Raw genomic sequence first — 17,629 nt, 5'->3', positions numbered from 1 at the left:
ACACACACACACACAAGCATGCCTGTGGTTTTAGCTCGAGTGTCATACCATTTGTTCGCTTCGGCCTGCATAATGGTTGACTTGCACGCTTGTACAGACTAACCTGCCAGTGTTAGAAATTTGGTTAGGATTTTTAGTATTATTATTATTATTGTTATTACTGCTACTACTACTACTCATTATTATTATTATTATTATTTTGGGAGGAAGCAATTATTTTTAGATGTGGGAGCTGGAGTTCGGAGGGTAGAGGGGAGGAAAGAATATTAAAACCCGTATTCTCGATGTTGAAAGCTCCCAAACACCTGTTCCTAAGCGATTTATTTTGCATTGGACACCTTGCCTTCCTCTTGCGTGTTATTTAACTCATTCCAATATCACCCTGCTCTTTTAAAATAACATACAAAATTACATTAACTGGCCGTATCCAAAAATAAATCGCTAAGGAAGAGGTGTTAGGGAGCCTCTTTATGCCACGAGAATAGGGGCCCAAGTTGAGGAAAGATAAACACGTAGACATATTAACCCCTTCAGCCCGAATTGAGAGAGAGAGAGAGATTCACACTCTTACCGAAAATTTATCAAACTAACTGAAGTCCCCCAGACACTTGCCGAAAACCCATAAACACTTGCTAGACTCCCAAACAATTGCCTGAATGCCCAAACACTTGTCGAAATGCTTCAAACTCCAGCCTAAATGCTTCACGTAAATATCTAAATTCGTAAGCACTTGCCGAAATTCGTAAACACCTGCCGGAATTCGTAAACACTTGCCGAAATTCGTAAACAAACACCTGCCGAAATTTGTAAACACGTGCTGAAATTCGTAAACACGTGCTGAAATTCGTAAACACGTGCTGAAATTCGTAAAGACCTGCCGAAGTTCGTAAACACTTGCCTAATTCCAGAAACGCCTTCCAAGAGTCACCAAGCAGTTGTCGAAGTGCCCTCAGACGCTGTCCTAATTCCAAAGACACTCTATTAAATCCCCAAGACATTATCAAAAATCTTTAAGCATTTGTCTCTATCCTCAAGCATTTACTCTGGCCTTTAATAAACACTTACCGAACCCGACCAAAGTGCCGAAAACCTAGCACTTTTCCAGAGCCCTCAGAACTTGCTGGAATCCCCTAAAGCGTGCCGAATTTTCCCAGGCACTTTATGAAATCACATACATGACGAAAACACATTTATTTTCCTTTCGAAATTCCCCAAACGTGTCGAAATCAAATAAAGCGTCACGAAATCTTCCCAGACCGCCAAAATTTCCCTTAATTCCCAAAATTAGTCTGAAGGTAGCCGAAAATCCTCCTGACTTCCCAAAAATCCCTTGAAAATACCAAACTCCCCTTCCAAATTTGGAAAAAAGATCAAATGCAACTTCCGAAAATCCTGATAGCACCTGACGAAATTTCCCCAAACCTGCCGAAATCCCCCAAATTTGCCGAAATCCCCCGCCAGCACTTGCCGCGTTCAGATATTGTCGATTTTAATGTGTCGGTGTGAATCGTCCTTAATACAGCAATATCTATACGTTAGGCGCCACATACACCGGAATTAATACAGCAGCGGGCGGAATTCTGGGAGGCACCTAATGTAACTTGTATGTAAATGGAATGTAGATAGATGGGTGTTGTAGCCGGTATTAATTTACGGTTTATTAAAGAACTGTTTCCGTATATATATGTCATAGCAGATTGTACGGGTTCATGCATATACAGACGGTGCCTATGTGCTGACCTACCTGCCTGCCGTACTACCTGCCTACCTACATACATACTTACGTACATGCATACGTACATAAACATAATACATACATACATATACATGCGTACATATACAATATCCTTCAGTACATATGTAAATATACTTGGAAATACCGATATACCTTACATGTAAAAGTATAGAGCTATGAATATACTTTATATATATATATATATATATATATATATATATATGTGTGTGTGTGTGTGTGTGTGTGTGTGTGTGTGTGTGTGTGTGTACACTTCAAACTGATGCTTGTATACATTCATACACATCTGTCGAGTATACACATTCATTTCAGATACATAGCGTATATATTAATAGATACAGTAGGTAGGTCTGTATAAAGTAACATATTGGTATACATACATTCATTTCCATATACGCCCTGAAGTATACATCTGCGCAGTCTGTTCAGATATACTTACACACGCAAGATTCTAATACATACATGCATACATCTACACACATTGAGAGATTAACATACAAACAGTCACTAGGTTTTAGGAGTCAAGGAGGCGGGTGAAGGAGGAGGAGGGGGAGGGAGGAGCAGGAGGGAAGGGGGAGGGGAGGAAGATTTCTCCAGCCTGAGGTTAGTGTCTCCTCCTTCTTTCCTCTTCCTTCCTTTTATATACCTCGCCAGTTTTTTCCTTCCTTCTGTCTTCTTTTTTAATCGACAATTCCCCTTCTTCCTCTTCGTTCCTTTTAGTCTTATTCCGTTCTTCTTTCTTTTCAGCTTTATCCCTTCCATCTTTCCCTCCGTCTTTCATTCACTCTCTATTTCCTTCCTCCATTTCTTCCATTCGTCACATCTCCCTTCTCTCCTTCCTCTCTTGCCTTTCCTTCTCCTCTCTCTCCCCCTTCTTTCTCTTCTCCCTCCCCTTCTTTCTCTTCTCTCTCCCCATCTTTCTCCTCCTGTGTTTACATTTTCTCACTTTAGTTAGAGAAAGAGATTACTTATTCTGCGCTTGCTTTAGTTTTCTTTATCCACTGTGCTTAATGTTTTATCACTTAGTTTTTCTTCTCCTCCTCCTTTTTTTGCTTCCTGTTGCCAGTTCTTTCTCCTCCCCCCCTCCACCATGTCGTCCCCTCCGTCCCTCCATCCATCCTTGATCTAATTACGTGTTCTTGCGCTCTCTCTCTCTCTCTCTCTCTCTCTCTCTCTCTCTCTCTCTCTCTCTCTCTCTCTCTCTCTCTCTCTCTCTCTTCCTTCCCTCAGTCTCCACCCTTGTCTTTATCTCAGTTTCCTTTCGTCTTCTCTCATCCCTTGCTCAGGTTTTCCTTCATTCCTTCTCTCCTTCTCCTCCTTCCTTCTCTTACCACCTTTCGTCCCCTCGTTTCCTCCCGTTCCTCTCTTTCCTGCATCTACGTAGTTTCTTCCTCTTTTTCCTTTCCGTTGTCCTTGATATATCTTCCATGTCCGTCCATTTCCTTCCATACATTCGTCTTTCCTTCCTTCCTCCTTCTTCACTGTCTCCTTGATATTTCTGTCTTCCATTTCCTGTTGTGAACACTGCTTTTCCATCCTTCCTTCTCTTTCCATTTAACCTTGATATAATTTCTTTTCTCTTACCATTACCTTGCATTTCCTTCCTTCCCCCCTTCCTTCCTTCCTTCCATCCTTCCTTACTTCCTTTACTTTGATTTTCTATCCTCTCAACTTCATTTTATCAATTTTCTTCCTTCCTTCTTCGTCCCATCACCCCATCCCACCCCTACTCCTACTACGTACCTCACCCGTACCCCTTCCACGACCTCCCCCACCCCTACCCCTACCCTACAGTGTCCCCCCCCTCACCCCATCTTCCCCTCTACCACTCCCTTCTTCACCTCCATCTCCAATTAACTCCTCACCTATTCCTCCCCCCACCCGCCTCCTTTTTTCCTTCCTTACCTTTCCATCCTCTTCCCTTGTTCTTTCCCCTTCCTGACTTCCCCATACCTCCTTCCCCACGTCCCCCTCCCAGCAACACTACCCCCTCACCCTAGTTTCGATCACCCCACACCCCACCTTCCTTTACACATCACTCCATTCCCCTACCCCACAACCTCTGACCTCCCCTCTCCCCTGACCCACCTCCCCTTCTTCTTCCCTTCTCTCTTGCTCCCATCTCCTTCCCTTCCCCTCCTTTCTTCGCCCCTCCCCCCCTTTCTTCCTTCCTTCCTTCTTTCCAGTTTCCATCCTTCCGTGGCTTTCTTTCTCCGTTTTATGACTTTATGTTTCCTTTTTTCCTTCCTCCCTTCTTCCTCCTTTCCATCCCCTTCCGTTCCCTTCCTTCCATTCCCTTCCGTTCCCTTCCTTCCATTCCCTTCCCTTCCCTTCCCTTCTTCCGTCATTCCTTTCCGTCTCTTTCCTTCATCTCAACCTCCTTCGTTTTACCATTCTCCCCTCCATCCCTCTTTTTCCATCCCTCCCTCTTTCTCTTTTGTTTCCTCTATCCTCTATCTTTGCTTCTTCCCCTCCCTTCCTCCTTCATCGTTGCTTTTGTCCCCTCCGTTCCTTATTTTTCCGTTCTCTTCCCCTCTCTTCCTCCGTACTCCTTGTTTTTCCCCCCTCTCTCCCCCCTCCATCGTTGCTTCTTCCCCTCTTTTCCTCCTTTCTCTTTGTTTCCCCCCGTCTCTTCCTCCTTCCTCTTCCTTTTCCCCCTCCCCCCTCCCCCCTTGAGGTCTGAGTGAGGTCGCGGGGGTTGCGCCAAAAACACTCGCTGTTCTTTTGTTTTTCTAGGGCGCTTGCTTTACCCATACCAAGACCACACAGTCCCACATTTCACCCACCTTATTAAATACTCACCTTTTTTTTTCTTTTTTTTCAGAAAGACTGCCCCGGTTTGTCACATTTATTGATTTCTTTATTTTATTTGTTGCTTTATTTGCTTCTCAGAGGATTTTATTCAGCTAAGGGGAGACAAATTAGAAAAAGAATCAGTACAAGTAGAATTGAATTATCAGGTTTAGCTAGATTTGAAAAACGTCATCGCACTGAAAGGGTTAAGTAGATTGCCCTGATTTTTTTTTTTAATAGTCTACCTCGCCTTTTTTCTTTTTATCACCACCAGAACCAAGAACTGCTTTGTGGTGTATTCCTTGTACTGGCAGACGATTTTATTTGACTGTTAGAGGATTTAGATAGTTAGGGGGATAATGGTGATTGTTTCATACTCATTAACCACCTGGAATCTTTCTTAATCTGAGGAAAATCATCTGGCGTTGGATAAGAAAAGAGATTGCATTTAGTGATTTAGTGTGTGTGTGTGTGTGTGTGTGTGTGTGTGTGTGCGCGTGTTTGTGCGTGTGTGTGTGTGTGTGTGTGTGTGTGTGTGTGTGGTGTGCCTGTCTCGCCGGAGGGAGTGGAAGGCAAGGAGAGAGCTTTCTTGGCAGATAACCACGTCTCCTATCAGGCCCACTAGGCTTACTATTAGCTTTGTGTGTGTGTTTGTGTGTGTGTGTGTGTGTGTGTGTGTGTGTGAAGTCACCATCTGCCTTTCTGTATATTTGTATTTATGTATCATTTTATATGCTCATCCCCCCCGTCCTTCTCCTTCCCCTTCTGTCCCCCTCCTCCCCTCTACCTTCTCTTACTTCTACTTCCCCTTCCCCTCCCTCCTCCCCCTCATTTCCTTCCCCTTCTCTAGTGCTACTCCCCATCCTTCATCGCCCTATTTCCCCTTCCCATATTCCCTCCTATTATTCCTCCTCCCCGGTCCGTCTCTCCTCTCTCCCCCTCTTGTGTCTTCCCCTTTCCCCTGCCCGTCTCTCTTCAGTTTCCTTCCCCTTCCCCTTCTACCCCCTCCCCCTCCCCCGTCTTCGTGGTTGTCTTTGTGCCGCACTTTCCACTCTCTAGATTATCGCGACACTCCCCCCCTCCCCCTCCCCTGTCCCCCTCCCCCTCCCCTAAGTCCCCTCCTGACCTTTCACCTCCCCTCCACCTACCCCACCCCTCCCCTACCCTACCCTCACTCATCCTTTCACATTTCCCTTTCTCATTCTCTTCCTTTACCCTAGTTTCGCATCTTTCCTCATCTCCAGTTCTTTCTTCCCTCCATCTCCCCCTTCCCCCCTCCCCCTCCGTTCCCCTCCGCTTCCTTAACCCCTCCTCTCCCCATTTCTTTTCTAACCTCTCACCTCCCCTGCTATCCCCTCACATTTTCTTTTGACATTCTCTTCCCTTAACCAATTTCCACGCCATTCCACTTCTTCATTCCCTTACTTTTGCCATCGACTTTCCTCTTCTCAGCCTTCACCTCCCCTTCCATCCCTTCTTCCATACTCTCCCATCCCCTCATTTTTCCATTTCCCCCCTCCCTCCCCTTCGTTTTCCTCCGTTCCCCTCCCCTTCCTTTCTCTTTCCTTCCCTTCCCTTCCCTGTGTTTTAACTCTTCCTTCTTGCGTGTCTTCCCACCCTTCTTTCCACTCCTTTGCTCCTTTCTCCTCCACCTGAGCATTCCTTCCCTCTCTCTTCCATCAGAGGCTTACAAACAGAACCAGGCCAATTGATCCTTTCGACTCCTTAGGCACAGTTGAGTATGGCAGTGAGAGTGATTCTATGTGGCAAGAAGGCCCCCCTCACCCTCTAGTCTCAAATTTGGAGCTGTCAGAAAAAGTGAGAAGGACCCCCAGGCCGTACCAGTATTGAAAAACGCAGGGGTAATTTACAGAAAGGGACGAATTAGAAATATTTTTTACAGTAATTTAATCATCGCTTCCCGTTCAGGTGTCCCATATTCCCTTCCCTTCCTGTATGTTCCGCTCTTCTTGGCTTCCTTTCACCTTCCCTCCCCCCCAGTACATCTCCCTTCTCTTTTCTTCCCTTCTCTTCCTCGCCGCTCGTTTCTTGCTTTCCGGTCACCCATCACCCCAGCTTTCCTTCCCTCCCCATTCCCATTCCATCCCAACCCATCCCATCCCTTCCTTTCCCCTCCCTTCCCTTCCCTTCCCTTCCCCGTTCCCACTGCTCCTCTTCCATTGCCTTCCTTTCACCTTTCCCCTCAACGCTGCTACTCCTCCCTCCCCTCCCCTCCCCTCCCCTCCCTTATCCACATTTGTCATCCATTCTCTTCTCTTTCACATTAGCCTTTTTTGCCCTGGCTTATTTATCTCGTATCTTATGCCTCCTTCTTTCCTTTTCATTTCTTCCATCTATTCCTTTGCCTTTTCCTCCATTGCTCCACCTCCTCTCCAATTCCTTTCTTCCTGACTTTCTTCTCTTATCTTCCCTTTCATTTCCTTTTCCTTCCCTCCTCTATTTCTCTTTCCCTCCCCCATTTTTTCTCCTTTTCTCCCTCCTTCTCTCCTCCCTCCCTCCCTGTCTCTCTCCCTGTTAAAGCCATCCAGGTATTCACACTCAGTTTAATTAACATAAAGGTTTCTCTTGTGTGTTATTGTTTGTGTGTACACCTGTGTGTGTGAGTCCATGTGTACGGTACGTTTCTGTGTAGGTTGTGAACTTGTGTGTGTGTGTGTGTGTGTGTGTGTGTGTGTGTGTGTGTGTGTGTGTGTGTGTGTGTAGTGTGGTTGATAGATACGGTAGATAGATAGATAGGTCTCTTGGTGTGTGTGCATGCATGTGTGTAAGTAGACCAGGCTTTTCCTGCTCACAGCTCTGACTCACACGCATAAAGCTCACCACACCTCATCGCTGTGGAGAGAGGCAGAGAGATGCCGGGGAGGAGAAAGTTGGAGGGAGGAAGGGAGAGAGAGGTGGTGATGGTGGTGGTGAAGGGAAGGGGAGGGGAGGAGAAGGGAGGTCTGTTGATGGCGACAGGGAAAGGAAAGTGGGTAGTTGGTTAGGGAGGGTGAGGGAGAGGGGGAGGGAAGGGAAGGGAAGGGAGTGGTTGCTGAGATCAAGATATAAAGAGATAAATATGTAACTTGTGGCTGGTCGGTGGGGAGGGGTTTCATCGTTCGTTTGGGGCTAATTAGGATATATTTATAAATTTCCGAGATTGTATTTGGAGACTCAAGCCTTCAGAGGGCAAAGACCTTCCCCAGATGAACAATACCGTCTGAGTGGCAGCCGGAATAAGGTACTCATGTAGACCCTGCTGGCGTTACGGTAAAGTTGTTCTGACAGGACTTGCATGGCCCTCTGTACCGGCAGATAACCACATTCGAAGTACATAGATGGAATAATATGGTACCGTATTTTACTCACCACGCTGCGTTAATATTTTAACATTAATATTCCAATCAAATACGCAATTATGAATCTCAGTTATAGTTTATAGAAACGTAACGTAGGTGGATATATATATATATATATATATATATATATATATATATATATATATATATATATTAGAGAGAGAGAGATAAGTAAAATATTTTGATGTGGCTAACGCCTAGCGATTGTAGACTACCCTCATTAGGATTCCTATGTAGGTGTGGGAGTTAAAGACTGGATATATTTATCACCTGATTCCCCTCCCTGCCGCCACACACAACACCTGCTGCGGCTCCACTTATCCCTGTGGTGCTGGTGTGGTGTGGTGTGGTGTAGTAACTGGCCACTCACTCACTCACTCTCATCCACAAATTACATTTCAACTTGGCGGCTGACAGCATTTACACACCACAACTTTGTACAAGCTCGTAGACGCACACGCTCCATTACTCAGCCCGTCTGTCTGGCCGCAACGAGAGAGGAGTATGTGAAAATGGAGGGATATAGTAATGGTTAAGTAAATTTACTCACATCATTATTGTCATTATCAATAGTACCATCATTTAATGCACAAGTAGATTTACACACATTATTATTATCTTTATCATTAGCACCGTCATCATCATCATCATCGGTATTAACGTCATTCCCCTCCTCGTCCACCCTCGTTATCATCATCATCATCGTCATCAGTATTAACGTCATTCTCCCTCTCGTCATCGTCCTCCCTCCTTACCATCATCATCATCATCATCCTTATTCTCCTTTGCATCCTCCTCCTCCTCCTCCTCCTCATCATCATCATCATCATCATCATCATCATCATCATCATTATCCTGACCCTATTTTCTACTAGTAAACGGATTTAGTAGGATACAGAAAAACAAAGGCAAAAGCATTAAAACTATCATTGAACTGGTTAGTGAAAAAGTTATACATCTCTTCACTCATACAGGCTTTGAATAATCCCAGTTTAGTTCCGTAGATAATTAAATGATAAATAACTCAAATCTTCACTTATTGTCAGTAAAAAAATAATTAGCAGATAACACACAGCTTCATTTATTTTGAGTCCTTTCGCTGATTTGAACGAAATTGGCAAGAAAAGGAAAAACATCTTTAACGCAGGTTCACACACACACACACACACACACACACACACACACACACACACACACACACACACACACACACACACACACACACACACACACACACACACACACACGTCATCGCACAGACTAGGTTAATACAAAAAAATATATATATATTATGGGGAAAAAATCAAGATGCAAATTTTGGGAGACCCGTGTGTGTGTGTGTGTGTGTTTTGCATACATTTTGGCCGTTATTCCAGCACGAACACATACCATTTTCCATTTTCCCAAGGGGGTACTGTTTTTATTTTGTAGTTTATGGTTGCGTGCAGTAAGGAGAGGCTTGGAGGTGGATAGAACGTGAATTAGAGTGGTAATATTGAGTTGGTTAGAGATTTTGAGGTGGGTGCTGTGTGTGTAAGGTGTATTGGTTTTGTGTGTGTGTGTGTATGAGAGAGGGGGGGCGGGGGAAGGGGTAGTCACAGTGGTTGAAAGAGGAGTGGTTGTGGTGTCGTGGTGGTGTGTTAGTGGTAGGTATGTAGTGGGGATGGTAGTTGTAATAGTGATGATGTCTGTTGTGGTGTTGGGGAGGGTAACTGTGGTGGTGGGGTGGCGTGACCTCCACCACCCCACCACCACCATTGTCTTAGTGTTTTTATGAGAGTCCCCCCCTGCTTTCTCCTTCCCCGCCCCGTTTTTCAACCATTAGTATAATATTCATTGCCATATTCATATTTGGGCCATGGTTATTATTTTTCTTTTTTTTTTAACATTGTATAGGGAAAGCATGTGTTTTATTCCTGGAACCATTTTTCGTTTACTTATTTATTATTATTATTATTTTTTTTGCCACCGCTAGAGTGTATTCAGCTTAAAGGAGAAGACAGTTGGTACATCATTATAGGAAATATGAAGAATTAACCCCTCCAGATCGATTACCTGTTTTGTATTTTACTCTCATTAACGCCAGACGATTATATTTCGATTAGTAAAGGGGGAGATGTCCGGTACTGAAAAGATTCGAATTTTTCTCCATTAATGCCACAGTTGATTTTCCTATATAACGAATACGATATCGGTACGTGGTTGTAAGTTGTCTGTCGCAATGTTTTGTTTATGTTTACGTCATGTTACTTTCTCTCTTTGATTGTCTTCCTTATTGGCCAGTGTAAAGCTTAATAGTGTGCTGCTGGTGTCGGTACTTTTGGTTAAATTTATGTATTCGGTACGTTGATTATCACTAGGGGTAGGATGACGGATATAGTAATACACACATAGTAAGCTTAATGGATATGAAAGTAATGTTTGTTTTTCTTGTCCTTGATCAGCGAGTGGGTGGGAGGAAGCTGCTGCGGCGCCGGCGGGTCCGTGTCCGTGGTGACGACAGTGTGGGGCGTCACCCAGCCCACCACCAACAACAACACCACCACCACGTCATCACCAGCGCCCAATAACAATAACAATAATAACAACAATATGCCCGCACAACCCTTCAACAAGTCGTACAACAACATGGTCAACTACCCGGCGAAGAGTAATGGGTCAGTATCCCCTCAGTCATCTTCTATAATATTCACGTTTTCTTTAGTAGTTTTGACTGCCTAAGTATTTTATTGAGATTAACTTCTCTTTCGCCTGTATTTCTGTTTATTGCATTTCCTTTTTCTGTCCATCCCTGCGTGACCATTAGGTATATAATATCGTATTTTGGGACCAAAAGTAAGTGGTAAAATAGTTTTAACAAAACGCTTGATACTTTTGGTGACCGCACAGCACCCAAGTCGTATCCACAAACCCAGCATATTCCAAGTGTCCGTTATCGGTGGACATAACCCCCAAACACACCGCAGATGCACACCACCACAAACCTCATACGCACACCAGACACCACCAACCCCCTTCTCCCCACAACATCCACCCCATCAGGCCTGGATCCCATCCTTCATAACTTGGTCAGTGAGTGGGTGACAGTTAGGACACTGGTTTTGACCACCCTTATGGGTGCGGCAGAAATAAGGCTAATCCCATATTATTTTGTAATGATAATTATCATGTCAACCAGTGATTAAGACGATTACGAATTGTCGGTGAAATGGATACCGGTATGTCTGTAATCGTTATTTATGTAGCCTAATATTGGTGAGTCATTAATAACATTATAGTGGCGATTGGGAATTTTTTTTTTTAGTCTGTGTGTGTGTGTGTGTGTGTGTGTGTGTGTGTGTGTGTGTGTGTGTGGTGGTGGTAGGCAAAATATATGGCGTCGTTTAGTGTTCTATTAACGTTCTTCCTCTGTTTTGCCTTGAACAGGTGGTGGGGAGGGCAGAATGAGACGAAAGGGGATCAGAAATCATTCGAGGAACACTGCAACACAAATGGGTAAGTGAGAGTGGGCAAATAAAGGGAGAAATAAGATGGTAGAGAAAGAAATTTAAGGGAAGTGGGCAAGTAAGTGGGGAAATAAGGCAGTAGAGAAAGAAATGAAGAGGAAGCTTTGAAAAAAGTGCCGAAATGAAGAGCGTAATGAGTATATAATAAAGGATGAAAGAGAAATGTTGAAATAGGGAAAGAAACTGATGATGGGAAACAATACAGATACTTAGTTCAAGAACAAACAGAAATGGATACAAATGTAGGAAGAAAGAACGAATATGCGAGTTCCTAAGTGAGGAGACAGTTGTGAGGAAGTAGAATTTAAAAGGGAATTAAGAAGGCACAGAAGAGATGGAATTGAATAAGTAAGGAATTGAGATGGAGAAATGAGTACGTGAAAAACATGACAGAATATTATATTTAGAGAAAAATAGAGGTAAATGAAATTCATAAAGAAATGTGGATTAAGTTATGGTGAAGAATAGAGATGAAAATTTATTAGTGATATAATGTCGAGACCAACTGCCTAGCCCCAGGCTCCTACGCTCCTCTTGGGGCAATGTGGGATTGGATGATGGATGGATGGATAAGTAAACTGGTTGTCACACAGTAAGGAATATTTACCGGGGTCTTGCTAATCAGTTTCTTAAAGTAACTCTCTCTCTCTCTCTCTCTCTCTCGGTTTATTTAAGAGATTTATCATATTTTGAAGGCGAGTGTGCGTGAAATACTCCCTTGTTTACGCGTGACGTCATAGCGCGTGAAAAATTAACGAACTTCCCACCGTTTTCTCCTGGGTAGAAACAAAAGGCAATAAATCCGTTTACGTGTGACCTAATTTACATCCGTAACTCTTGGAGGCCGCGGGAGTTTTGTTCGACAGTTGGGATGACTTGAACTGGTTTGCCTCAGGGTTGCTGGCGAGAACGAGGTTAAGGTGCAGGTGGCGCTACAATCAATATGACGAGATCGATGGCTTTACCGTTGTTTATTTAATGTTTTTGTGCATGTCGTATTTTATTGATGTGTGTGGCTTTGTTCTCTGCGTACTTGGTGTTTCAAAGTGTTGTGTTTAGCTTCATTTGTAGTATTGTTAGTTGTGGATAAATTAGTTTCTTTTACAGTACAAATGCTCCAGTGGTCATAGATAATAGTGTGTGTTGTGGTCTTTGTTTTTGGTATCCTTACTTGATTATCGAGTTAGTTCGGAATTATTATTGTCCTTGATTTTAGTTATATGTTAGCAGTAAATAGATAAATGGTTACAGCCAATCCCATTTTACTTTGGCCTCTCTCTCTCTCTCTCTCTCTCTCTCTCTCTCTCTCTCTCTCTCTCTCTCTCTCTCTCTCTCTCTCTCTCATTAGGTAACTGAAAAACCTCCAGTCACCACTTAGGGATCGAACTTATGGCCGTCACTCCGACTTGAACATTCTATCCACTACACCACTCGGCTCCATAGTAATGAGAATACCGGATAATTGTGCATAGTTGGTAATTAGAGGCGTTTATAATAATGATGCAGTATGTTGGTATAGCTGATAATTGGAGGTGTATAATTATCGTGCAGTCATTCTTTGTCGATAATTACCTACTTTGTGTGCTATCAGTATCAATTTTCTTGCATCCTTTTGGACCTGCTTACCTCCCTGTCAGCCCGTAATGATGATGATGGTAATGGTGGTGGTGATTTGTTATTAAGCCTCGCCATGTATATAGTACTACTACTACTATGAATACTACTACTGCTACTACTATCATCATCACAATAGTCATCATTATCACTGCGATCACATCACATCACAACCGCGCTCAGCTTTGACCTCTTTGATCTGTTGGCTGTTGGTCTGAGTCATCCTCGCTTTCAGACCTTCCTAGTTGTAATCCGTCGTATGGTGTACCTCCTCTGATTCACGGAAAAGAACAAGTGTGTCATCAGCTGGCGAAAATTGAACACTTTTTAATCATTCACAGCTTATATCAGTTAAATTTCAGAAATGTCTTCCACACGAAAGGAATAATTGCCGAAACTGTTTATCATTATGACCCCCTGTATATTGCTCTCTCTCTCTCTCTCTCTCTCTCTCTCTCTCTCTCTCTCTCTCTCTCTCTCTCTCTCTCTCTCTCCGGTTAAAGTTTAATGTTATGGTAGCAGTAATAAGTATAGATGTACTGTTATATCTATAGGTTGCATATTTACAGAGGGTTGTAATTTATGATGAATTTAATTTTACACTAGGTATCTAACTTACAATCAGGCCAGTAACCTTATCTGACACATTTTTACTAAAAGCTCTTAAAGCAGGGGACGATATTTATATACCAGTATTTTACTGTGGCTACTACTAGACGATTTTATCTAACTTTGTATGTGCAGTGACCTATTATGACCCTTTCTTCCCTTGAGCTAATGTAACTCCTAATTAATCCATTTACGTAATCCCAACCCTTGTGTCTTTCCACAGTGGGTTCAGCAACAGCCCCGGTCCAGCGAGCATGTCTGCCGGCAACACCACCACAGCCACCACCATGGGCGGCACTCAGGCCCCTGCTGGCGGCGGCGGAGGCGGCGGCGGGGGTGGTGGAGGTGGCGGGGCGGGAGACAGCACAGCCCTCAACACCGCGGCAATGGTCGCAGCCGCCACCGCAACTGCCACCGCCACAGCCGTTGCCCTGAGACCTGAGAGGCCGGAGATGCAGGGACAATATGGTGGACAGGTGAGTCAGAAAGGGAGGCTAAATATGTAAGGTGTGATTACAAAGTTCTGACAGACAAATACTTCAGTTATTCCCTTCATTACTTCCCTCCTACATTCACATTCTTATTCCAACATCCTGCAGCTGATGGACGCATTATTGGCACTATTCGTTCTCGGTACTGTTCAGGTTCTCGTTAAATCCTTGTTGATGCTTTCAGTAATGTCAAAACGATCACGAGCAGCCGGAAGTCGGTACTAGGTCAGGTGAATAAGGTGGATGTGAGACTAATTCCCTTTTTTTTTCGACCAGTAATTTACCAGTATCAAAACTTTTTCTTCACACCTTAATTAACCTTAATGGAATAAGGGGCAGGAAATGATTGAAGACAGGTAAGTGGGGTGAGGGGATAGAGGGGAAGAGGATTGATAATGACGCGGTAGAGGATTGATAAAGGTAAATGGGGATAAATAGAGGTTAGGAGAGAGAAGTGGAGTAAGGGATGATAAATGGAAGATATAAGGTAAGGATAGCATAGGTCAGCGGGGCATCTTACGCCCTTTTTAGACGAAAATAGAGAATAGGGCAGACAAAACTGATGTCCACAGGCAGTTCTCACCCAATACGCTACTCAGGTCTTCCGCGGTATAACTTGTCTGTAGGTGATGCATTGAGTGGGGGTGGATCATTTCCCCAGGGGCGGATAGTGGCGTTCCTCAGCCCAGCGGATCAGTTACCTTTCAGAATCCGTAAAATACAGCTTGAAGGAATTTAGTCAAGCTGTCCGTCCATGTAAGACGTGTGCAAGCCGACCGCTACAGTACATACAAAACATACACGATACATAAGTGAGTGGAGAAGCAGGTTGGATAGAGGAAATTAATGAAGCGGGAGTGTAGAGAGAACAGAATGAATTGAAAAAGGGTATAAGAGGGAATGAAGGAAGGAAGAGGAAATATAGAGAGAAGTGCATGACTAAGGGAGTGAAGGAGAGCACAGGAGAAATGTCTGGGGCACTGATAACACAGATGAAGGAAGGGAAAAGGGAGAATGGAGGTTAGAATATTTAGAATAATGGTAAGAGAGAATTGATACTAAACTTGTGATTGTGATGGAAAGAGAGAGAGAGGATAAAGCTAGGACATCATGAAGATGGAGAGGAAATAGAGAAAGGAATTTGTATTAATAAGGAAATGGAAAGAGTTAGGCAAGATAATAGAAATCTGTAAGACAGAGAGGAAGGATAGACGGAGAGAAAAAGGATGAGTTATTTTTGGCAGGGGAGGAGTGGAACGAATGGAGAAAAGACGTGGAAAGTAATGGGGTCAAAATAAAAATAGTAACGAGAGATGTGACAGAAAATTGAGGTAAGTAGGGAAGCAAGGGGAGGAAGGAAATAGTGAGGAGAAAGAAGATAAAGAAACAGACAAGAGATGGGAAGAATAAAAGGGATTGAGTATAGATAAAGAAGTATGCTAGGAGAGAGAGAGAGAGAGTATAAGAAACAGTCAGGGAAAGAGAGAAATAATGGGAGAAGGGAAGAAAGAAAGAGTTCAGGATCCAGAGTTGGTGGAGGAGAGTAATTCGTGTGGGAGAGCAAATATGAGGGGAAAGAGTTTAGGTAAAAGAATAATACAGTATGGCCGAAAGGAATGGGCCTGAATAATTTATGCAGGTTTCTGTTTGGCACGGGAACTTTCTCAGACTTAATTTCACTCTTTTTTTACCCCAGATTTTGGTACTGTAGTTTATTTTTATTTTTGCCCCAGATTTCGTACTTTATTTTGTGTGTATTATTTATTTATTATTTGTGACAGTTTCGGTGTTTATCTCAAATTTGTATCGAACATTGGATAAAGTTAATCAATATTTGTAAAATTTCCTCTTCTTCAGAGTACAGTATAATTGTTTACGTTTTTAATACAAACACTTACGACATTTTCAAGTCCTTCCTCAGATTTGTGGCATAAAACCTTTTTTTTTTTTTTTTTTTTAACCATCGGTCACCTTTATCCCGTACTTACAATTTTACCTACTTTGGGTTTTGAGTTAACGTACGGTTTTTTTTTTTTTTTTTTTTTTTAGGGGAAGGGTCCAGATATTGGCACTGTACCTTTATCAGACAGCATGGTTTCACTAGGATCCAAGTTTTTGCGGTTTATTCTTAAAAGACTGGTATTTGGTACGTTATTTATCCCTTTTTATTTGTACATATTAAGATTCCTTTTCATTTCACTCTTTCTGGCTTTTTTCTTTCCTCCAATTTAGCCCTTTCTTTTTTCTTTCTTTCTCGGCGGCCAAGAAGTCTCAGCCGAAAAAATCTGGTTTCCTCCTTGGCTTTCCGTATGTAAACAAAGCCGCCATTTTGAACAGTCAGCTGAGTCTTTCTTCACCAGGAATGTCGAAGCAGTCTGGAGATTTTTTTAGATTTATTTTGTGTGTATTGTACCTTGTTATTTCCGTACCGTTTTATGTAATTCAATTAACTTCTAAATTTCTCTTCCTCCCATTTCCTTTCTGTCCCTCCATTTTCTGTGATTTTTCGTGTTTTCTCTCCTTGCGCCGAGTTTCAAGGTGAGAGAAATTCTTTGTTGAAAAGGGAAGAGGAGGAGGAAGAAGCCGTGGATGGGGAGGAGGAGGAGAGGGAGGAGAAGGAGGAGGAGAGGAAGTAAAGGAGATTGAGTCATATCACGGAGAGAAACTTTTACCTTTTACCCTCCGACTTTGCGTGAGATGCAGGAAAGATGAGGAAGGAGTGTAGAAATTAAGAGCATAAACGAGCAAACTGTGGAAATTCAGGGAAAAAGGAAATGTGGGGACTTTTTCTCCTCCACTAATTTATTTTTATTTTTATGGTTCGCTGTAATTTGATTGATTAAAACGACACCTTATTTTGATCCGTGCCTTCCTTTCGTATCGGAGGTATTATAAGATTCTTCCTAACACCTCTTTCTTAGCGATTTATTTTGAATTTTCACCGTTACATTGTTTTATTTATAATTTTAATATCGACACAGTTTATATCAGTAACATACAAGAGGATACTGAGGTTTAACGTGAAAAATAAATCGCTAAGAAAAATTCGTTACGGAACCCCCATTGCCACTTAGAATACGACCTGCGACCTTTAACCGCATCGTGAAAAATTTGATCCAAACTTAATAAAATCGTCGCGGTACCGAAAGTAAAATTAAAATAAAGTCAGTATTGTTAATTAATGGACGTAGACTTTAACTCCTTCACCTCAGTAAAATCGTCTGTCAGTAGTATGAGTTTAGTAAAGAAAAAGAAGTAATTTCAATGTATGGATTTACCAAGTTATAATTGAGCTGATTTTGTGGCAGTCTTATTAATTTTCTGGGTTTTATCTTTATTCCATTATCCTGCTTTATTTCAGTATTTCGTAATTATCTCGATACTTTTCATTTTTCTTTATCATGTATTATTCTTTCATTTTCTCATTTTTATTATCATCATTATTTCCTTTTATTTCACGTTCTCGGTGACTCTGTTGTCTTTGCTCAGTCACACACACACACA

General features: G+C 42.7%; 1 protein-coding gene across 1 annotated transcript in view; it reads left to right on the top strand.

Annotated features, from left to right (window-relative positions):
* Positions 1–17,629, top strand: part of tna (Zinc finger MIZ domain-containing protein tonalli) — a 132,440-nt gene that overhangs the window by 80,448 nt on the left and 34,363 nt on the right. The window contains 3 exon segments of the mRNA XM_080268176.1: positions 10,350–10,562; positions 11,332–11,400; positions 13,858–14,110. Coding sequence (XP_080124302.1) covers positions 10,350–10,562; positions 11,332–11,400; positions 13,858–14,110 — 535 coding nt within the window.

Source organism: Coenobita brevimanus, chromosome 26, assembly GCF_032717465.1.
Source record: "Coenobita brevimanus isolate Jiangsu-jjx chromosome 26, ASM3271746v2, whole genome shotgun sequence".
Classification (NCBI taxonomy): Eukaryota; Metazoa; Arthropoda; class Malacostraca; order Decapoda; family Coenobitidae; genus Coenobita; species Coenobita brevimanus.
This window is presented reverse-complemented; position numbering and strand designations above follow the sequence as displayed.